At 40.0% G+C, this 23285-nt stretch overlaps 1 protein-coding gene across 3 annotated transcripts in view; it reads left to right on the forward strand.

Annotated features, from left to right (window-relative positions):
* Positions 1-23285, forward strand: part of LOC127655728 (E3 ubiquitin-protein ligase UBR5-like) — a 76527-nt gene that overhangs the window by 22135 nt on the left and 31107 nt on the right. For 2 of the 3 annotated variants that reach the window (XM_052143690.1, XM_052143691.1), the window contains exons 9-26: positions 1113-1324; positions 5209-5328; positions 5417-5527; positions 6619-6773; positions 6855-6972; positions 7225-7409; positions 7491-7600; positions 11937-12049; positions 12273-12416; positions 12571-12682; positions 12763-12917; positions 13006-13203; positions 16763-16973; positions 17161-17287; positions 19087-19238; positions 19340-19435; positions 19539-19662; positions 19766-19863. In XM_052143690.1, the coding sequence (XP_051999650.1) occupies positions 1113-1324; positions 5209-5328; positions 5417-5527; positions 6619-6773; positions 6855-6972; positions 7225-7409; positions 7491-7600; positions 11937-12049; positions 12273-12416; positions 12571-12682; positions 12763-12917; positions 13006-13203; positions 16763-16973; positions 17161-17287; positions 19087-19238; positions 19340-19435; positions 19539-19662; positions 19766-19863 (2541 nt within the window). The remainder of the gene's footprint in view (positions 1-1112; positions 1325-5208; positions 5329-5416; positions 5528-6618; positions 6774-6854; positions 6973-7224; positions 7410-7490; positions 7601-11936; positions 12050-12272; positions 12417-12570; positions 12683-12762; positions 12918-13005; positions 13204-16762; positions 16974-17160; positions 17288-19086; positions 19239-19339; positions 19436-19538; positions 19663-19765; positions 19864-23285) is intronic. The other variant, XM_052143692.1, reaches the window with a different exon arrangement.

The following is a 23285-nucleotide window of genomic DNA, read 5'->3' on the forward strand; positions in this document are numbered from 1 at the left end:
AGAAACTTTTGAAGGGATGCTTGATCGCTTTAAGGGGGGGGGTGACAGAACTTTTAAATACTCCTCCTAGGTGATTCGTTAGACTTGTCGCCACATTTAGACAACATTATGCCAAGACATTGAAGATGTTAAAATACAAGCAGATTGTAATGTATCAAACGGTGTTGCCATGGTGAGGCATTAAATAATGGTGAAAAATGGGAAACAGGAAAGTGTCTCATATCATACAATGCGGAGCACTTTTTGTTCACAATGCACATTATTAACAAACCTAACTCTGACAACTTCCCGAGATGATGGTCTCTGTTAGATTCGCTTAAATCCTGCGAACCACACTCAGAGCCCTGAAACGGACCATGTGTTTAAACACACCCTTATAGACATCCATTAGCCTCTGCAAACAGAATATAGTGTTTGAAGACCTTGCTGCATGTTTGTGTTGTTTGTGAATGTCTGTGATTTTGAGAGCGTGTCCAGTGTCCTGTATGGTCATAATCGTTTCCCCTAGTGAGCCCTCTCTGAAAGCCCCTGCAGTTTTAACCTATGAACCTCAGCTAATGCTGGACACCCCCATCACCAAGACAAGATCTTTCCATTTTCCTGCTAATACGACCCACCAACTAACAAAAGCCAGTTGTGAAAACTGATTGTTCACTTAAAAATGACAATTCTGTCATAATTTCCTCACATTGCTTAAATCTGTACGACATTTAGTGGAACACAAAAAAATTATATTAGGCAGATCCACCTCTGTCACCATTTTCTTTCATTGTATAAAAAAAAGGTCCATGGCAAAAAGTCAGTCATACTGGTTTTGATCAATATTAGGTTAAATAAATGATGACCAAATGGTCATTTTTAGGTGAACTATCTTTTAAGATGTATACCTGTTTACATCTAGCCCATTTGTCTTATATTTTTCTCCTTTCTGGGGCTCTAAATTAAATCTACCCCAGTCATTTACATTTCACGTGTCACAGAAGTAAAATAGTTTTGCTATATACTTTGTTTTTTAGGCACTATGTAATTTGTATGAAATCTCACTATTCTAAGGGTCTTTCCCAGAGAGTGGCTTACTGTTATCCCACTGGTGTGACCCTATTGCATACCAGTTCTCCTTCTCCCCCTAGAGCGAGACTCTGAACTGCTCCGCGAGCGGGAGTCGGTCCTGAGGCTGCGTGAGAGGAGGTGGCTGGATGGAGCCTCCTTTGATGTGGAGCGTGGCTCCACCAGCCGCGAGGGAGAGCCCAACCTCGATAAGAAGAGCGTACCTCTGCAGAGCCCGGTTACTCTGGGTGAAGAGCTGCAGTGGTGGCCTGATAAGGTGGGTCTTTATACCGCCGCTGTCCAAGAATACCAGATTATTTCTGTTGAGGTGCTGAATTTTAAGTCTTCATACTATTAAGAGTCAATTAGGTCTACACGAATATGACAAAAAAGATTTAAGACATAATTATAAATTTTTTTCCTTTATTGTAATTGCAATTTAATTTTGATTTAATCAATTTTACATATAAAAAAAGATTCTGTGGATCAACTGCATGCCTTTTTTATTTATGCTACACATCCAAAACAGAACTGCACATCCAGAACTGTGTCTCTGAATTACTTAATTGTTGTTTTAAACATCAGTAAATTAAGAATAGTTGCAAATGTCATCTTTAGACCTCTTAGAAGAATACAAAAACAAAGCTGCTGTTTAAATTTGGAATAAATTATGCACAAGTGAGCGGAAGACTGTGATTGGACACAATTCTCAGCCGCTGCAAAATGTTACGTTCGATAGACTAAATGGAAAAATTTTATCCTGTAAATTCTGACATATGAAAGAATTGCCCGAAAACTCAAATTTTTTTACATTAAATTGTTTTCAGTACCTTTTAAACTTACTATAACAAAAATTAAACTGCACTTATGTATCATGTGTGACACATTAGACTTTAAAGGTCATTGTCCTCCTGAGGCCCAGCAATTCATTTTCATGTAGGATGTTTGTTATTGAAGTTTTTATAAAGTGGTAAATCTTGGGGTATTATCAGAGGACTCTCTGGGCTTTTCAGAGATGCCAAATATTTGACAACTTCCTCTTCTTTATCTATAAATATGGATTGAAATGTATCACATTTTTTCAATAATACATTTTTAATCACATGTATTTTATGCACCAAACACTAAATTGACCTTTAAAAAAGGGAAATTGTAAAACTTTATTTGCTGGCTCTCTGGATCTTATGGTAAGATGACATCATCGTAGCTTGTATGGTAAGATGACATCATAATAGCTTGTATGGTAGAATGACATCACAATAGCTTGTATGGTAGGATGAGATCACAATAGCTTGTATGGTAGGATGAGATCACAATAGCTTGTATGGTAAGATGACAACACAATAGCTTGTATGGTAGGATGACATCACAATAGCTTGTATGGTAAGATGTCATCACAATAGCTTGTATGGTAGGATGACATCACAATAGCTTGTATGGTAGGATGACATCACAATAGCTTGTATGGTAGGATGACATCACAATAGCTTGTAATGTAAAAGAATGAGATCTTTATAATGACAGAGCACGCTGCATAAATGAAAATACACAGAAATATTAGTTCACACTTTAAATACATCTTATAAAATGTAAATTTCAGAATTGTCAAAGCTCTGTTTTTTGTGGTGTGCATGAATGTAATGATGATTGAGAGATATTACTCAAAAGTCTGTTGTATCCTATTTAATACATGGATTTCAAAGGCCTTTTTTCAATAAAATAATATACAACATTTTAATTAAGCACAAGCTGCTTATATTCAGCAAATACTCATTTTAAAATATCAGTAGTAATATAATCATTACAGTCAGTTTAACTTTTATTAAAATCTCTCATTTATCCCAACATAAGTCACTATTTGTGCAAGTCCACCCTCATTTTAAATAGATCGATATAAACATTGAAACCACTTTTTCCACAAATAACCACTAGATGGTGTCAAACATGTGAAAATTACATACTGCAGGTTGTTTGGCTCATCGGCTTGAGCAGAGAGTGAAACAGGAGCTGTCACATGTTGTGATTCATATTTGATACACAATGTCCAGACACATTTTTGTCATGAAAGAGCTTTTAAATAGCCAAATAAATAAATTGATTGAAGTATCATTCTAGAGCCTAACCTTAAACAAAAAATTAAATGGCGTGACTCTTAAAAATACAGTATTTGAAATGGTCAATTGCCTGGAAATATCCCCTCATTTGGTACACTTCTGACATATAAAGTTATTTATGTGTTTATTTCGCACTTATTAGTGCTGAACAAGTGTGTGTAAAAGCTAAATAACATTTTTAATTTAAAAATATTTTTTGTCCCTTGATTTCATGGCATTGGTGTTATCAATGTTCAATATTTTTATTTATAACGTAAGTTATTAATTCACATTTTACGTCTTGTACCCCATTTAACCCTCATTAGTGTTAACTTCTATTTAATTTTGTTTCACGAATGAAGCGAGAACAACAGACAAGTTGTCCTTTATGAATAAGAATTATGACAAGTTGCAAAATGTTTAACCTCTGCATATATGGGCGAAAACTGAACAAAATTATTTTTGAGTGACCCATTTGCGGACCCATAAATCTGTTGTGTGACTTCAGAAAACGTGGAACATATAGTGTTGTGAAAGTATTTGCCCCATCTTGATTTCTTCAGTTTTTGTCGACATCATAATAAATTGCTTGAAAAATCCAAACAAAATTAAAAACAAAGGCAATCAGAGTAAACACAAAATACAGTTTTTAAATGATGGTTATTTACTGAGGCTAAAAAGTTATCCAATACCAAATGGGCATGTGTGGAAAAACTATTCCCCTCCGTTACTAAATCCCTGAATCAATGAAACTGCATTCATGATGGGGTTCAGCTGGACTAGAGACACCAGAACCGATTACTGCCTAACTTGTTCAATCACATCAACACCTAAATACAACTCCTTCAGCTGCATGAAGTTGGCTAAAAGGTCTCACCCAGTAGGCACACTATGCCATGGTCGACAGAAATTCCAGAAGTGTTGAGGAAAAGGTGATTGAAATCTGGGAAGTGTCACAACGCTGTTTCAAAGGCTCTGGGACTCTAGAGAACCCCAGTGAGAGCTGTTATCTCCAATTGGAGAACACTTGGCACAGTAGTGAACCTTCCCAGAAGTGGCCGTCCTGCCAAAATTCCCCAAAGAGCACAGCGATGACTCATCCAGGTCACAAAAAAGCCAAGGGCAACATCCAAGGAACCGCAGGCCTCTCGCATCACTAAAGGTCACTGTTCATGACTCCACGATCAGAAAGACACGGGGCAAAGATGCCACCCATGGAAGAGTGGCGAGGAGAAACCACTGCTAACCCTAGAAGAACATTAAAGCTCGTCTTGATGTTGCCAAAACACACCTTGATGATCCTCAAAGCTTTTGGGAGAATGTTCTGTGGACTGATGAGTCGAAAGTGGACCTGTGTGGAAGACAGGGGTCCCGTTACATCTGCCGTCAATCAAACACAATCATAGCATGGTGCTGGTCATGTGATTGTGTCGGGATGCTTTGCTGCTTCAGAGTGAATTCTGCTCTCTACCAGAAAATCCTAAAGGAGAACGTCCCGTCATCAGTCCGTGAGTTGAAGCTCAAGCGCACCTGGATTATGCAGCAAGACAATGATCCAAAGAATAGGAGTAAATCCACCTCTGAATGACTCAAACGGAGCTAAATTAATGTTTTGGAGTGAACTAGTCAAAGTCCTGACTTGAACCCGATTGAGATGCTGTGCCAGGACCTTAAATGGGCAGTTCATGCTCAAACCCTCCAATGTAGCTGAACTAAAGCAGTTCTGCGAAGAAGAGCGGGACAGAATTCCCCTGGATCTCCAGTTATCAGACGCGTTTGTTGCAGTTGTTGCTGCTAAAGGTGGCACAACCAGCTATTAAGTTTAAGGGGGCATTTAGTTTTTCACATGGGTGATTATAAGTATTGGATTGTGTGTTTTTAAGGGAGCACACAACAATTGAACATCGATTTAGTCATGAATTAACCAAGATCGGTTACTGTGTGAATGAGTAATGTCTTAAATGAACAACTTGAGATGTGATAAAATGTCTATTTTTGTTCATTTTGGGTATCCTTATTTGTTGTTGACTATTTGAGTTGTTTATTCCATGTTCTTGGATTCTTTCAGGACTATGTAACTAAGTTTGTGAGTATTGGGGCTTTATATTCTGAGCTGATTGCCGTCAGCACTAAAGGAGAGCTCTACCAGTGGAAGTGGAGCGAGCCCGAACCTTATCGAAACGCACAAGTAAGATCCTCAATATGTAGCGGACAGAAATGACTGAATTCTTGAAACCGTTGCATTTGATGGTCTTAAATCTATTCCTGTGTCATAGAATCCTTCTATACATCACCCTCGTGTCCCTTTCCTGGGTTTGACCAATGAGAAGATCACTCACCTGTCTGCCAACAGTATCAGAGCCACAGTGGCCACAGAGAGTAACAAGGTGAGATGATTGCTGCATGGTGAAGTGGAATTCTGCATTCCTGTGGGACACTGTTATAATTGTGACGTGGGACAATAACGGAGGTGTTGGAGGGGGCGGTATTCCTAAGAGTTGTCAGCGTGTTTTGTTTAATGCCACCTTTTAAAAGAAAAGGAAAAAGCTAGAAATGTCACAATGATTAGAACCAAGTGCAGGTGTCTCGACATGTTTTTAAAGGGATAGTAAATGGTGACCAAATCTTTGAAGCTCCAAAAAGCTCATAAAGGCAGCATAAAAGTAATCCATAAGACTCCAGTGGTTTAATCAATGTCTTCTGAAGCGTTCCAATCAGTTTTGGGTGAGAACTATAAATCAAGACATCAGCTGTCTCCATGGCGATTATGATTTCAAGCTCAATTGCACTTTCTAGCACTCTGTGCATGCGTCAGGCACTAGGAAGTGAAATCGAGCTTGAAATCATGTAAGTGCCTAGAACAGGGGTGTCAAACTCTGTTCCTGGAGGGCCACCGTCCAGCAGAGTTTAGCTCCAACCCTAGTTAAACACACCTGAAGCAGCTTATCAAGGTCTTCAGGAGTGCTTGAAGATTACAAGGAGGCTTTTTGGAGCAGGGCTGGAACTAAACTCTGCATGTCTGCGGCCCTTCAGGAATTGAGTTTGACACCCCTGCTCTAGAGGATCCAATGAGTTTTATTATGGTCTGTTCTCACCCAAAACCACTTTAGAAGACATTGATTAAACCACTGGAGTCCTGTGGGTTACTTTTGTGCTGCATTTATGTGCTCTTTGGAGCTTCAAAGTTCTGGTAAACATTCACTTGCATTGTATGTGTTTCTACAAAAGCAAGTCATGCAGATTGCATGAGGGTGAGTAAATGAAGTTTCATTTTTGGGTGAACTATTCTTTTAACTTAACATGCTTTTTAGTCAATATATTCATAGTAAAACTATATAAAAATGTGTTCCGTGTGAACAGCCCCTTTATAGTAGCCTATGAATAAATTAGGAGTTTAAAAAGCACTTCTCACCCCTTACGCTATCACTAAGTGACCTCAAATGTCCATTAACCAATCGGTGCATGTTTGTGTGTTTAGGTGGCAACGTGGGTGGATGAAACTCTGAGCACTGTGGCCGCTAAACTGGAACATGGAGCACAAACGTTCCCAGAGCTTCAGGGCGAGCGCATCGTCTCTCTGCACTGCTGTGCTCTGTATTCCTGTGTTCAGCTGGAGAGCAGCCTTTACTGGTGGTGAGCCTGCAGAATTGCATCTGCCTATGTCATAGTTTGTCCTGTTATGCTTGTGTGACTTCTGAGTTTCTGTTTTTCCAGGGGTGTTGTGCCTTTTAGTCAGCGGAAAAAGATGCTTGAAAAGGCAAGAGCCAAGAACAAAAAGCCAAAGTCAAGTGCAGGCATCTCCTCTATACCCAACATCACAGTAGGAACTCAGGTGAGGCGCATGCTAGTGTGCACGACTGCTTTTTAGTCTCTCATTGAGCTCTCTGTTTAGCTGAGAAACAGCCTTGTGCACCATCACCATGGATGGCAATCGGCCTTTGAGATCTAAGCAGAACAGTGTCTTATCACTTCTTCAGTGGGAAGAGCTGCTTATTGGTCACTGCCGATGTCATGAGAGAGAAAACATCAAACCTGGTGGTGGTTTTGCCGTAAGGGATTACAGTGGTTTTGTCTCTGCCTTCAGGTGTGCCTGAGGAATAACCCTCTATATCACGCTGGTGCCGTGGCCTTCTCTGTCAACGCTGGAATCCCTAAAGTCGGCGTTCTGCTCGAGTCCGTGTGGAACATGAACGACAGCTGCCGGTTCCAGCTCCGCTCGCCAGAGAGCCTCAAGAACATGGAGAAGAGCACAAAGACGCAGGAGATCAAGCAAGTCCTCTAGTGTTCTATAGCTAAACCTGTGTGTAGAGTCATTCAGCATCATACTGATGGATGTTATTGTTGTTTTAGGACTGAGAGTAAGCCGGAGCTGGTGAAGACTGAAATGGGCCCTCCGCCATCACCAGCGTCCACGTGCAGTGACACGTCATCAATCGCCAGCAGTGCTTCTCTGCCTTACAGTACGTATGCTTGACTACTATCCCCAGCTGTTCTGCACTTCTACAGACTATATACTGGTCTAAAAACTTCCCTTTTCTATTGTAATTTCTCACATGCATTGTAAGTGGCCTATGTTTCAGTTAGACTTCTTTATTTTACTTGTGAAACACATCAGGGCTCAGGAACGTCCACAATCAGTTTTAATGAAGCATGGCCTAACATGGCTCAGTGTTTTCACCCATGTGCAATTATTATGATGCAGCTTTGTTAAACAAAGTGCATGTAGCAAAGTACTAGAAGTTAATAACTTTATTTTTAACAAAACACATTTCCCCTGCCCCAAAAAAATCAGGATTAAAAATAAAACCTCGCACAAACCGACACACGTTGGCTTAAAATAGTTACAGGATTTTAATAGAATCATAAAGTTGGTCAGTTTCTATAATGAATATCCAATTTTTCGGTTGCGTTTGGCTTAAAACAATTCCAGTGCAAGCTTTATAAAATGATTTAACCCTTTAAGCGCTGAGGGTCTTTTAAAGATTTCCTGTTTCAGTGGCATACCCAAAATTGAAGGTCGTATAACGCGATCCAAAAGTTAAGTGTGTTTAGTATCATTGTAAAGAAAACATTTTAATGATATGGATTGAGAGAGACTCAGCCTAAGAAATGGCTGAAAAATCACAAAAAAACCTTAAACCAAAAATGAACTTTTTCCCTGTATTTTTTATATTTGACGTTATAAATCTGTGTAAATAAGGTGGCACAGAAATAAAAAAAATTTACTTTTTTTTGCTCCGTCAATTGTGAGTATTGATTTCTTTTTGACAAAAAAAAGAGATGGCATTACAAAAATAATTTATCAAAGTGTCCAAAAACGTCTCCAAACAAATAAAACATGATAATTGAACTAATTATGACTAATTACACAACAATGACGAAAGGTTTGCTTAATGAGTTTCATTCTGTGTCATTTGAGTCATCATTGAGTCTGTGTTATGAACGAAACCTATTTTGTGTTGGTCAAGACTAGTTATTAACATTTTGATATTTTTAGTTTTATGCGGGCCCGGAGCCAATCCGAGCTTAACCCTTTTTTGGGTAAATTCAAAATATCATAAACTACAATCTTAACCAACACAAAATGGGTATCATTCTAAAGCTTAGAAGCGCTACTTTCCAATGCATGCAGGCTATTTGACCAAAACTGAACAACTGCTTTGAAATGTGCAGAAGTGCTCCATTTGTCTTTTTTTGTTAATTTTGCACTGTACGTGTTATTGTAATTGTTAAAAACATCAAACTCATCCAATAGCCATTTGTCTCATGTTGTTGGAATGCTCTCACAGCGTCCCTATTTGTTTTACTCATAGATAGGAATGTAATGGAGCCACGGTATACCACCGTTTTAAAAAGAGACCATTACCATACCATTGATGCTTATAATTCACGGTATTGCACGGTATCGGGTACATTTACATAGCATCACATAAACTTGATGAAATATATCTCTAACTTACGACAACCTTCTGTTTCACTCAATCGTCACTTCATTTTAAAAGCCACACTTGTGAACTGCACGGCCGTTGCACACCAAAGCACAAAATACTTTATGAAAACATCAGTCATAGAGATGGTGGAAGTGTTTTGAAGTGGCCAATTCAGAATATTTTGCCTCTACAAAACTACTTTATGCAACCAGCTTAAACATTCTGTCCATCATAACAGACTCTGTTTCATCACACTCCTAGTAAAACCATCCAGGAAACCAGATAATTAATGCACAGCATTGTAGGGCTGGGATGATTCATCGACGTCATCGATTACAGAAATGCGTCGAGGTTGCATAACATGCGTCGCAATGGAATAAACACCTGGTTTAAGCTGCAGGAAAAAAAATTGCCCACTGTCATCTAAAGCATGGGAGTATTTTAGCCAGAGACCCAACCATGTGGTGCTGTTTAAGTTATGCAAATTGGAAATGGCTTATCACATCCGTACAACCGGCATGAACGAACACTTAAATCGAAAGCATCCCTGCAGCGCCACTAACGTAACTTTACACCATGAGTCATCTCATTTTGTTATTTGTCCGTTTTATATTTTCTGTTTTCTTTCAGCGGCCATGCATGAGTGAGAAAATGGTGTAAACTGTGTGACTGTTACAGTCTGTAAATGGTTTCAATTATATTCCTTGCCCCACTGAGATTTAATGCAGATTGCAATAGTTTGATATTCCTGTTAAATTGCACTAATTACTGTAAGATGAGGAGAGGTGGAATGGGGAGGCAAAGGACTAATTTTACTGTAAGATGATTTTATGTTGGACTGCTAAACTCGAGGTTGCACAATGTTTTGATATTCCTCCTGAAAGTCTTGAATTTTACATTTGTTTCAATTATTTAGTTGTTTTGCTAAATGTAGATTACTATAATTTTAGTTTGGAGAGATTTTAAGAACTTGTTCAATTCGAGTAAAAGGAACATTTAGCAATCGAACAACAAAATAAATTAAACTTCAAGTCACTTTCAGGAGGAATACCAAAATAAAATTAATGTTAGACTGTAAAATGGAGATTACCAGTTAAAACAAGGCTAGTTTTGTTGCAGAATAATGGCCTTCAGTGCACATTTGTTTGTGTATAAGAGAAGGTGATTTAATAAAATATTGAAATATGAATGGAGTGGTGGTGGTGTAGCAGTCTAAGCACATAACTGGTAATCTGGTAATCAGAAGGACACTGGTTCGATCCCCACAGTCACCACCATTGTGTCCTTGAGTAAGACACTTAACTCCAGGTTGCTCCGGGGGGATTGTCCCTGTAATAAGTGCACTGTAAGTCGCTTTGGATAAAAGCATCTGCCAAATGCATAAATGTAAATGAATGGTTTATTTTGAGTTATTTATGTCTAGTAATAATAATACAAAATCTTTAGAAGAATCTGCAAATTATTTGTTAGATTAAATCAACTAATCGGAAAAATAATCGTTAGATTAATCAATAAAAAGTTTTATCGTTGCAGCCCTACAGCATAGAGGGTTTAAATGTCAGAAATATCCGCAGATAGATGTCACTATACAAATAAACAGCTTTTAGTCTGAGACTAAAACAGAATGTCTGTTACAGCATAGAGATGTGTATTTCATAGAGATGGAAATGTAATCTTCATAACTGAGCGCTAATGACTTTTGAACAGATGAAAGGAATGGAAGTCAGGATTCGTGCGGCTGCCCCCCTGTCCTTGTACCTGCCCAAAACAATCTGTCAGTGCGACTTGTACAGAGACTTGACTAATCTTTTTGTTTTTCTCTGAACAACACCATTTTGACAAGGTGCGACTTCTGTTCAGGTGTGAGTTTATTTCCGGAAAATACGGTAACTCATAAATGAATATTAAACTGCTAATATTTTTAGCAAGTCACCTTAATACTGTGATGCCGTAATACCACAGTAGTTTGTGTAGTACCGTGAACATTTCATACTATTACATCCCTTCATACAGACAAAAATATAACTATATACTTCTATAAATATAAGTAATAGCAAAGTATATGCCTTTGAACATATATATGCTGCTATGTTCTGTTTTAAAAATAAACAGAACATAGAATAATCAGAATAATCACATACTTTCCTGTATCAGATGACATCATCAAAATGCTGCAGCATCATGGAAAGCTAAACCAGTCGGACTGGGTTCAGATTGCTCCAACCAGTGGCGATAGTCCTCCATATTTGGGCAGAGAACAATGTGATCAGTCACTCTAATAACATATGGCCACCAGGAGATGGCGCCAAATACATGACAGACTCAATGATGACTCAAATGACACAGAATGAAACTCATTCTGTGAAATCTTGTTACTGCATGCTATGCAAACCTTTAGTCATTGTTGTGTTTGCATGTGTAATTAGTTCTTATGTACAATTATTATGATTTATTTGTTTGGAGATGTTTTTGGACACTGGGATAAATTACTTTTGTACTGCTATAATGTTTGATTGCTTTGGCGTATCAAAGCAAAGTACAGTCGATGAGTCGATTGGGAACAAAACAAAATGCACTTTTCGGAGATATTTAATGTCAAATTAGAAGAAAGGTTCACTTGGCTCAGCAGTTTCTTAAGCTGAGAGTCTTAAGAATCACAATCTATATCATTAAAAAATGTGAAAAGTTGTCTTTACAGTGATGCCAAACACTTGACCCTTGTTTCTTTTGTCGAGCTATAAGTCTTTAATTTTGGGTATGCCACTGAAACAGGAAATCTTTATAAACAAAGGGTTGAAACGAGCAATAATGTGAATAACGGGAAAAGTAATGGATGTTAATTTCTCCATGACCTGCTGTGCCACAGAGAGAAGACGCTCAACACCTGCACCGAAGGAAGAGGAGAAAGTAAACGAGGAGCAGTGGCCTCTGAGAGAGGTGGTCTTCGTCGAGGACGTTAAAAACGTCCCTGTGGGAAAGGTGGGTGCAGGTGCAAACGTCGGCTAGCTTCAACCAGTGGAGACAAACTACAAACATTATTTCTTCACACCGTTTGTGTTTGTTTCCTCATAAGTGACGATTTGAAATGCAACACTGACTTAAATTGCTGCCTATGTGTGCAGCTCACTCTGGTTTGAATTGTTGAGTTTAGTTTAATGTTATATAAGGATCATTTGCAACAGTTCTCTCTTTTGAACTCCAGGTGCTAAAAGTGGATGGCGCATACGTTGCGGTGAAGTTTCCAGGGACGTCTAGCAGCGTGAACAGCCAAAGCGCTGCTCCCTCTGACTCGGACCCCTCTTCACTGCTGCAAGACTGTCGACTCCTCAGAATAGATGAGCTACAGGTACATGCACACACTCTTCTATGCTTTAAGAATATAAACTATCATTTTACAACTCACTCAGATGGTGATTCGTAGCGTAACCTCTGCTCATGGGTCAACTGTGTTGTAATGCAAACTTGTCGGCTGAGAGACATTTCTCTTTTCTTTTGATCAGGTTGTTAAAACTGGTGGAACGCCAAAAGTTCCGGACTGTTTTCAGCGCACACCTAAAAAACTTTGTATCCCAGAGAAAGCTGAAATTTTAGCTGTGAATGTTGACTCCAAAGGTGACCATTTTGAATGTAAATAAGACTTGGTGAATTTGCCCTGTGCACCTGCCTGAGTCTTGATGTTTTTTGTTCTGCAGGAGTTCATGCTGTTTTGAAAACAGGAAGCTGGGTAAGGTACTGCGTCTTTGACTTGGCCACCGGCAAAGCCGAGCAGGAGAATAATTTCCCCACCAGTAATCTGGCCTTTCTCGGTCAGAGTGAAAGTAATGTGGCCATTTTCACTGCTGGTCAGGTGAGACCGTCTTAACGCCTGATACAATGTACGTACATGCAATAAGTAACAAAAACTTTCCTCTGAAGTCTTCGTGTGTGTTCCTTAGGAGAGTCCCATCATTTTGAGGGACGGTAATGGCACCATTTATCCCATGGCTAAAGACTGTATGGGTGGAATACGCGACCCTGATTGGCTAGACCTGCCGCCTATCGCCAGTCTGGGAATGGGAGTTCACTCTCTCGTCAACCTCCCCAGTAACTCCACAATCAAAAAGAAGGCCGCCGTTATCATCATGGCTGTCGAGGTATGCAGCAGCTGCTTTGTCAAATGTGTTGTGTTTCTGTATATGTGACTCTCTGACTAATGTGCACCCCATCTGCAATGGTTCATGCCAAACTCCCCCAAAAACTTAAGTGATGAATTTGCTAGTGAATGCAAAGTGCTTCGGTTTAATATAATATATTATTCAGGTTGGCTGGGTTCCAATTACAAGTAAAGCCAAGCTTACACTTGTGACTCGCAGTTCTGTTTTTCGTCATGCTGGTGCGAACGCTACAGCAGTGGTTCTCAACCAGGGGGCCGGGAAATAATAATGTAGGCAATTCGTTTTTATAACCTATTCAAATTCATTTTGATGGTAATGTGGAGGACAAATAAACACAGCATTGTCACCATGCCAAATACACAAGTCATTGGTCTATACTCAATCTTAAGTTACCTTTGCCGCTAATTTTCAGCTACTAAACAACAATTTGCTAGCCTATTAGCTTAATGAGTTCGGTTTAGCTATAAAACACAGCCTACATAATGTAACGCCACCGCCTTGTCTTAATGTAGCATATTAAGTTGTCTTAATATAACAAAAAAAAATTAACCTACCTCAATTTCTTTGTTGTTATCCTTCATATCATCGTCTCTTTCTCCCAAGTCCAGCTGTTGCTGTCATTATTTTATCGCGGCACCATTTTATGGTCCGTTCTGCATAACGTGCCGGCTCATTTTTGCTTATCGCGGCCCAATTTGGCACGTTTCGCGGCCAACACACCGGCCCGCTCGGTTCTCCAGATGGCCAGTCCCGCCTATTGGCCCTAAAGGGCGTCGGCCCACCGGGAAAATGCCCGGTATAACAGATTACCAGTTCAGTCGTGCTTGAATGGTACTGATTATTGTCTTGCTTAATCCTGATATGCCGCGCACAGGAAAGGAAACTGCTGCTCATGCATCCAATGAACAGGATATTTGGATTGTAATTCAGAAAAAAAAGGACTAATATTTTGTCTCTCTTATTCCCCGACAGAAATAGAGATTTTATTTTTTTGAAACTACATTTTAGTCATCTTTTTTCGTCAGTAATATTGCATGTTGATATAGTCACAGTTAGTGTTTAATGACGTCGGTGCCGTCTCGTTATCGTCTCATCTTAGTCGTGGAAAAAAGGACGTTGATGAACATTTTTCGTAACGAAAATAACACACATCGGCACACTTCCAACGGAGCCTCAAGTTGACTTAAAATTATTTTAAGATGTATGCTGACAAATTATAAACTGATTCTTTCTGAAACTTCTAGAATCGAAAATGTCCCATGAGTAATATTTTAATCAGACACGTCTAGTTTCGGGCAAGGGGGGGCCTTCAAATGTTGTTTTGGACAGTGGGGGGCCTTGGAGTCTAAAAGGTTGAGGATCACTGCCCTACAGGACTGTAGTGTATCAACTACATGACCATTTGTCCTCGACTTGGGTCATGTGTGCGCTGGTATTAAAAGACGAGTATTGGGTTATTTCACAAATGTACGAGCGAGACATCACAGTTACACCTGGTGGTCTCTTGACCATTTGTGTTTGGATTTCGAGGTGAGCGTCTCTTGATTTCATGTGGATATACATCAATCATTGTGCCTGTGTATTACTGCATGATAATAAAGTGCAAAAAAGTAAAAGACAAGAAAGAAAAGCACAAAAAATGGCTGCACGGTTTCTCTTAATTATACGCAAACATGACATTTAGAGCAGATTTGTAGTTTTATTTTAGAGCAGTTCTAGTGTTACTTTTGTCAGCCATTTTTAAATTTAGTCTTAGTCCTGTGTCAAATGTCCTTGTTAGTTTTTGTCATATTTAGTCAACCATGTACTTTTTTTTTTTTTTTTTTAAGTTGACAAGTCTGGGCATTTTAGTCTTATGTTAGTCATTGACAATCATTTGAGTCTTTTCTAATCGCTTAGAATCACTTTGATTTAGCATTTTGGTCAATCTAGTCTAACTAAAAGAGATTTATCATTTGAGTCTTTTTCACTCATCTCACATATAGATAAAATGTTACCATGATCTGGATATACGCGTGTTGAAAGATCAAGAATGCAAACTTTGCTAAAAGTGTCTGGTGTAATATTAGCAGCGTTGCATGCATAGCCTAAATGCTAGGCTATCTATCGTCTGTTCAATCCTACATTCGTTCGCTATAAAGCACAGCCTGCACAATGTAGGCTTAACACCACAGCTAACTGGTTGGCTAATATGTTAGACTTGAAAATGTCATTTTCGTTGTCATATTTATTGCTAAAATCGAGACGTTAACGTTACCTTAATTCCCTGGTGGTCAACAGTGGAATAGTCTGTTAAGAGCTCATGATTAATCTTTGAAATCACAGAATAATCGAATAATCCTTCTAATAATTGTTAGATTAGTCGATTATAAAAATCATTGTTAGTTGCAGCCCTACCTGTAATTGAGTATCTAGTGTGCATGCAGCTCATATCGGTGTCGCTGTTGTACAAGTTCATGCGCTCGCTTTAAATTTAAGTTGTACGCTTATTTTCCTTTTAAATCCACAATCCGGCAACAAAAGAAAAAGGGATGTTAAAAGCTGCATTTAGCATCATCCCATTTCAAACAAATTGTCCAAAATGCATCTTCAAATTAAGATAAAATTAATTCACAAACGCACAGTTTATACTTCTGATAATGCTCTTATTGGCATCATTTCAAAGGGAAAAAAATGATAAAGACAGCTGATAATAATAAAAACATTGATTAGGGACCTGGGGGTGAGTTATTTTATTATTTTTGTCTCCTGCTACCCAATACCTTGCTCTCCTCTTTACAAACTTGAAAGAACGGCTCGTGCTCGTTTTTATGTGTATTTGCCTTAATTTGCAAAGAAAAAATATAATAAATACAGCGGTTAGGGAGAAGTGGGTGAGGTTTCATTTTATATTCAAATTATTTTTTGTCTTCTGCTTCATAGTACCTTGCTCTCCTCTTGTGCTCTCTCTATATTTCATTGGCTGTCAATCTTTTGCTCGTCGGGACTGTGCGCACACCTGTTGACAAGATGTCTAGATATCAAGCTGTTTTGAAAACCGTCGTAGCACCTTGGACTTGTCTCGGCCTGTCGCATACAACGAGACCGTTTGACGTGAGATCCGAGACTTCTCGTTGCTGACCAGTCGCCAACTTAAAACATCAAAGGCGATGAGCTTGAGTCGTGTAGTATACACTAAGCTTAAGAGACCTATCAAGTATTTGGAAATATAAAAAATGGTATATAATTTGTTTTATATGCCATTCTACCTCCGTGCAATATTTTCCACGTTTTTAAATCCTTATATTAATTTTTTTTATATGATTCCAAGTTAAATATGCATAAATGACTTAAGGTTTATGCATGCTTAATACACATACACCTTAAGAAGTATGACAATTCAACATCAGCCAAATTTCATAATGTTGACCCCCTTAGCTAAGCAAATGCTTGGATCACCCAGAACACCCTAGCACCATCGTAGTTTCACTAGAGTGGTAGGCGGCTGTTGAGAGATGTAGTTTTATTTTGCTGGATTGTGTTTGGTGTTATGTTTCAGAAGCAGACGCTGATGCAGCATGTTCTGCGCTGTGATTACGAGGCGTGCAGGCAGTATCTGATGAGTCTGGAGCAGGCCATGCTTCTGGAGCAGAACCCTCACGCTCTGGACGCCCTGCTGGGACACCGCTGTGACGGCAACCGTAACATCCTCCATGCGTGTGTCTCTGTCTGCTTCCCCGTCAGCAACAAGGAAACCAAGGAAGAAGAAGGTGAACATGCACTGTGTTTATTTTGTAGATATGAGCAGTCACTGTTGCTTGGAGCTCCTTATGTCAATGGCTCTGTTGATGCAGACTGCATACAGCAAGGCAGCTCGGTTGGTTTTTAGAACGGAGCCAGTATTAAATCTTTATAAAGCTCAATGTGATATGACTTCAATCAGTTGATGTGTTTCAGAAGCAGAGCGGTCTGAAAGGAACACATTTGCTGAACGGTTGTCTGCAGTGGAGGCCATTGCTAATGCAATTTCAGTGGTATCCAGCAACAGCTCCGGCAACCGCACAGGATCGTCCAGCAGCCGTGGGTTAGTATTAAAAAGCTGGAAGTTGGCTCACTTTGGGGATTATATCTAAATTGTTTTACCGAAAAATCTGTGGTGATTGGAACTATTGGTTAGCGGCAATTATCGGCATTGATTTTTGCCGATAACTAAAACTCAGCAACGTCCTCTCACTTTATATAACATATTTGAATGAACATAAAAAGATTCAACAACTAAGACATAAACTGAACAAGTTTCACAGACATGTGACTAACAGAAATGGAATAATGTGTCCCTGAATATCAAAAGTAACAGTCAGTATCTGGTGTGGCCACCAGCTGCATTAAGTACTGCAGTGCATCTCCTCCTCATGGACTGCACCAGATGTGTCAGTTCTTGCTGTGAGATGTTACGCCACTCTTCCATGAAGGCACTTGCAAGTTCCCGGACATTTCTGAAGGGAATGGCTCTAGCCCTCACCCTCCGATTCAACAGGTCCCAGATGTACTCAATGGGATTGAGATCCGGGCTCTTCACTGGCCATGGCAGAACACTGACATTCCTGTCTTGCAGGAAATCACGCACAGAACGGGCAGTATGGCTGGTGGCATTGTCATGCTGGAGGGTCATGTCAGGATGAGCCTGCAGAAAGGGTACCACATGAGGGAGGAGGATGTTTTCCCTGTAACACACAGCATTGAGATTGCCTGCTATGACAACAAACTCAGTCCGATGACACACCGCCCCAGACCATGACGGACCCACCAAATCGATCCCGCTCCAGAGGAGAAGCCTCGGTGTAACGCTCATTCCTTCGACGATAAACGCAGAGAGTCCGACCATCACTCTTGGTGAGACAAAACTGTGACGACTCAAGTGAAGAGCACTTTTAGCCAGTCCTGTCTGGTCCAGCGAAGGTGGGTTTGTGCCCATAGACGACGTTGTTGCCGGTGATGTCTGGTAAGGACCTGCCTTACAACAGACCTACAAGCCCTCAGTCCAGCCTCTCTGTCTATTGCAGACAGTCTGAGCACTGATGGAGGGATTGCGTGTTCCTGGTGTAACTCAGGCAGTTGTTGTTGCCATCCTGTACCTGTCCCGCAGGTGTGATATTCGGATGCACCGATCCTGTGCAGGTTTTACATGTGGTCTGCCACTGCGAGGGCGATCAGCTCTCCTTGCTGTCTTAGATGTCTCGCAATACGGACATTGCAATTTATTGCAGTCCTCATGCCTCCATGCAGCATGCCTAATGCACATTCACACAGATGAGCAGGGACCCTGAGCATCTTTCTTTTGGTGTGTTTATAACTGTGACCTTAATTGTCTACCGTCTGTAAGCTGTTAGTGTCTTAATGACCGTTCCACAGGTGGATGTTCATTAATGGTTTATGGTTCATTGAACACGCATGGAAATTTACAATAAAGATCTGTAAAGTTATTTGGATTTTTACCAAGTTATCTTTAAAATACAGCATCCTGAAAAAGAGACCCTTTTTGCAGAGTTTAGTTATTTTAAAATAAGAGTCCCTGGTGTGTTTTGACCTTGTTTATAGTTTAAGGTCCACATTGTGCACCAAATTGTAATTTTTTTTTTTCCCTTCTGGTTATTATTGGAATTTTGGTTGAACAATAAACTGCATCTCATCTTGTGACTCAGGAGTGTGAACATGTTGAGATGTTTTTATCATGTCTCCAATTTAAAATTCAGTAGTGATTGATTCATTTCCATGAATCAGTTCAAACTGTCCTTTTCAATTAACTGATTCAAAATGCAGTTATTCATCTCTGATTCCCCTTATGGCATGTTTTATAGTATGTTCTTAATCTCTTTTCTGCAGCTTGCGCTTGAGAGAGATGATGAGGCGTTCGCTCCGTGCTGCAGGTTTGGGGCGCCACGAATCTGGTCCCTCATCCAGCGATCACCAAGACCCTGTTTCACCCCCTATTGCGCCTCCCAGTTGGGTACCAGACCCTCCACCAATGGATCCTGGTAAGGTCAACAGCTCTTGGATCGAAGCCAGTAGAATAATGAATAGATGTGTGGCATGCATGCCATAACTGGATGTCTTACTCAACCATCTTCTCTGCTAGATGGTGACATTGATTTCATCTTGGCCCCTGCAGTGGGCTCCCTCACCACTGCTTCCACAGGCACCAGCCAGGGACCCAGCACTTCTACCATACCGGGTACGTGAACTGGCCTCCCAAAGGATTCACTACGTCAAACCGGTTTTGCTTCATCACCCAGATTTTACTGTAGACATTTCTAATTGTCTTGTTTCTTCTAAAGGACCTTCGTCTGAACAGTCAGTGGTGGAATCTAAAGATCGGAAGGCTAACGCGCACCTCATACTGAAGCTCATGTGTGACAGTGTTGTTCTGCGACCTCATTTAAGAGAGCTGCTCTCTGCCAAGTATGTGTTACTTGAATGGTGGCATTGAAAGCTGACTGTCTTTTAGCAATGTGCTGCTCTTTTCTGGTTTTGTTTGAGTGTTTATTTTCCTGTTGTGTGAAAGGGATGCTCGTGGAATGACTTCATTCATGTTGGCAGTGAGTGGGAGAGCGTACCCAGCAGCCATTACTGTTCTAGAAGCAGCCCAAAAAATAGCCAAAGGTAAGCACATAAATGCAGTCAGGGAAGGGGTGGAAAATGGTCATAGAAAAACAAACATTCTGAATGCTTTTGATGCAAAGAGTTAACGAATGGATAAATGTATATTTTTATTAAACTATAAAGTACTTGATAATTAGGACTGGGTAAAAATATAAATTTTCCTATGCATCACAATCTATATTTGCGCAATCTCGATTCTTAACTCCCAAGAATGATCTTTTACTCTATGCGCTTCTACAATGAGAGGAAATCACTCGTATTTGCAATGAATTGATAAAGCCATTCGAGTCCTCTCTCGTTAACATGCCCTCAATTACAGATGCTCTTTACAGAACAGCCGGTTTTCTAAAAGGGATAGTTCACCCAAAAATGAAAATTAATTCATTGTTTACTCACCCCTGAGTGGTTATAACACAGTTGCTGCCGGCACACTTATACGTTATTCTTATACCGTCATCGTTTTATCCTTTGCCATTTTTACCGCGTGCTTCGCCTCGCCCCCCCCTACATCGCGTCTACATCGCGTCTCGACTGCGTGGATTCGTTTTCTCCTCTGTGTTTTAAAAGGATTATTGCATCAGTCTCAAACCTCTGCTGATCAGGAACCCCATCGAACCACATCAATCTCAAACCTTCGCTGCTCAAGAGCATCCATGAACAACAACAACAAACAATTGTGGTAAGTCATGGCATCCGCTCATGTTATTTCTTCCTGCATTGCATGCCACATGTTTACTATAGCTTCTTCCGTCAGTAGTGAGAGATTTACATGTAATGTATGGAATTTGTCAGGCTGACGGAGAAGGTTAATGAGTTGGAGACATGCATCCGAATGCTAGTGGAGGTCAGTGAGTAAGAGAAGCTGGTAGATACTCGTTTGGATGCGGGTAGTACAGCGAGCAACATACACTTTGTTTCCGGCTGTAGAGCCCCCGCAGCAGGGTGTTTGGGTGACATCTTGGCGGCATGCTCGGCAAAGCAACACCGCTCTCCCGTTTATGTTAGTGTTTCCAATCCCCACTCAGTGATGCACCCACTGAGAAACATGATGAAAAAGCCCTTGTTATTGGTGATTCTATTGTAAGAAATGTGGAAGTAGAGACTCCAGCCACCATTGTTAAATGCATTTCCGGGGCTCGAGTGTCTGACATTAGATCAAATTGGCATGTGCTGGCTAATGCTTAACATTTTCTAAAGTTGTTATTTATGTTGACACTAACGATGTACAGCTTCGCCAGTCAGAGATCACTAAAGTTCATGTTAAAGAGGAGTGTGAACTTGCAAAAACTATGTCAGACACTGTAATATGCTCTGGCCCCCCTCCCTGTTCATCATGGTGACTAGGTTTATTGTAGATTAGTGTCACTGAATGGCTGGATGTCTAAGTGGAGAATAGCATTGCATTTATAGACAATTGTAATCATTTTTGGGGTAGACCTGACTTGCTAAGAGGCTCCTGCAGGGAAGGTGCCGCTCTCCTCTTTAGTAATTTGGCTCAGTCTTAAATAGTGATTGGTATTTGACTATCTGGGGCACAGGCCAGGAAGCAGACAAACTGATTAATCCGAACTTCTGCTAGCTGCCTTGTTATGTCACACAGGTCACATAAACTACAACAAATAGAGACTGTTTCACCTAGATATCATATAGAGACTGTGTCTGTTCCCCGAACTACCAAACAAAAACCCCTCACTAAATAATTTAGAGAGCATCTCGGAAAATATAGCACAAGCGGAAGAATTCAAAATTAGATGTATTTCACGGTGCATGGAAGGATAGTGTCTGTAGCTACCAGGTCAGCATATTTGAACAAACTTATAGAAAATAACCACAACAATCCTAAATTTCAATTATGCAATCAACTGTCACTGCACTTCAAAGACAGTGTCTCATACATTTCTAACATTTATGTTAGATTCAATACCAACTAAGCTCTTAAGAGGTATTCCCTGTAATCTTAGAACCTCATCTTAATATTATCTCTGTGCTATTTTTGGGACATGTCCCAAGAAACTTTTAAAATGGCATTTATCAAACCACTTAAGAAGCCACGGCTTGATCCTGGAGAACTGGCTAATTATAGACTGATTTCAAATCCCCCATTTATGTCAATTACTAGAAAAGTTTGTGTCCTCCCAACTATGTTAATTTCTACGACGAAATGGTATACATGAACCATTTCAGTCAGGATTTAGGCCCCATCACAGTACAGAGACTGCACTTATCAGAGTTACTAATGACTTGCTGTTATCATCTGATCGCGGCTGCATTTCTCCTAGTGCTTTTAGATCTTAGTGATGCATTCGACACGATAGAATAGGACAGAGAATTATGTTGGCATTTTTGGAGTTGCATTAGCATAGTTTAGGTTCTATTTATCAGACCGCCACCACTTTGTCTATGTAAATAAGGAATTGTCAAATCAAACAAGTATGGAGTGCCACAGGGATCCGTTTTAGGGCCTCTGCTTTTCTCCTTATGTATGCTTCCCTTGGGAGAAAATATCAGGAATTGTGTAATAAGTTTCCACCGTTATGCCGACAACACCCAACTTTTATATTTCTTCGAAACCTGACGAAATTTCACAATTCTCCAAAGTAGCAGAATGTATCAATGAAATCAAAGATTGGATGGCCAGAAATTTCCTTCTATTCAATTCCAACAAAACAGATGTACTAATTATTGGACCAAAAACCTCTAAAAATATGCAGCTATAATATAATTTGATTATCGATCGATGCACTTCTGTAAACTATGCAATAGTCTCCCTAACACTGTTTGGGACATGGACACACTCAGTTTAGGTATAGACTAAAGACTCCTTTATTTAGCCAGACATGCACCTAATTTATCCTCCAACCCACAATTAGGCTGCTTTAGTTAGGTCTGGCGGAACCAGAAACATTTCTCATAATCTATATTTCTGCAATAAATTGAATGGCATCTATGCTAATATAATAATATTTGTTTCCATGTTTTAACACCAAGATTAATATCCCGAGGTCACCGGAGCTGGCCATAGCCACCTCCGTTCCTGCTTTGTGTCGGACTCCATTGCTACGTGTCGCTGAGGGATGAAGACAAACTACAGCCGATGCTAGCCATACATCACTTTGGTCTATTATGATGAACTTCAGAGGATTAATTGATGCCAACTCCAACTGTAAGACATCAGATACTTCATTAGCCACTGCCTGAAACTTGGACTTAGGACTGAGTCCACTGAACCTCACCGATATGACCTGCCAGATGAGCTGAAATCAGTGACGCACCTCATTGATCTCTTCTGCATCACCTTTTGTCTATTGATGGACTACACTCTTAAAATGGAATACATAGACTATCAATTAATTGCCAACAAAGGCCTTCATCTACCAAAGTACAAAGGACAATGCATCAATGTGATCTTCAGTTAAGCCAGG

Source organism: Xyrauchen texanus, chromosome 15 (assembly GCF_025860055.1).
Source record: "Xyrauchen texanus isolate HMW12.3.18 chromosome 15, RBS_HiC_50CHRs, whole genome shotgun sequence".
In the NCBI taxonomy this organism is placed as follows: domain Eukaryota; kingdom Metazoa; phylum Chordata; class Actinopteri; order Cypriniformes; family Catostomidae; genus Xyrauchen; species Xyrauchen texanus.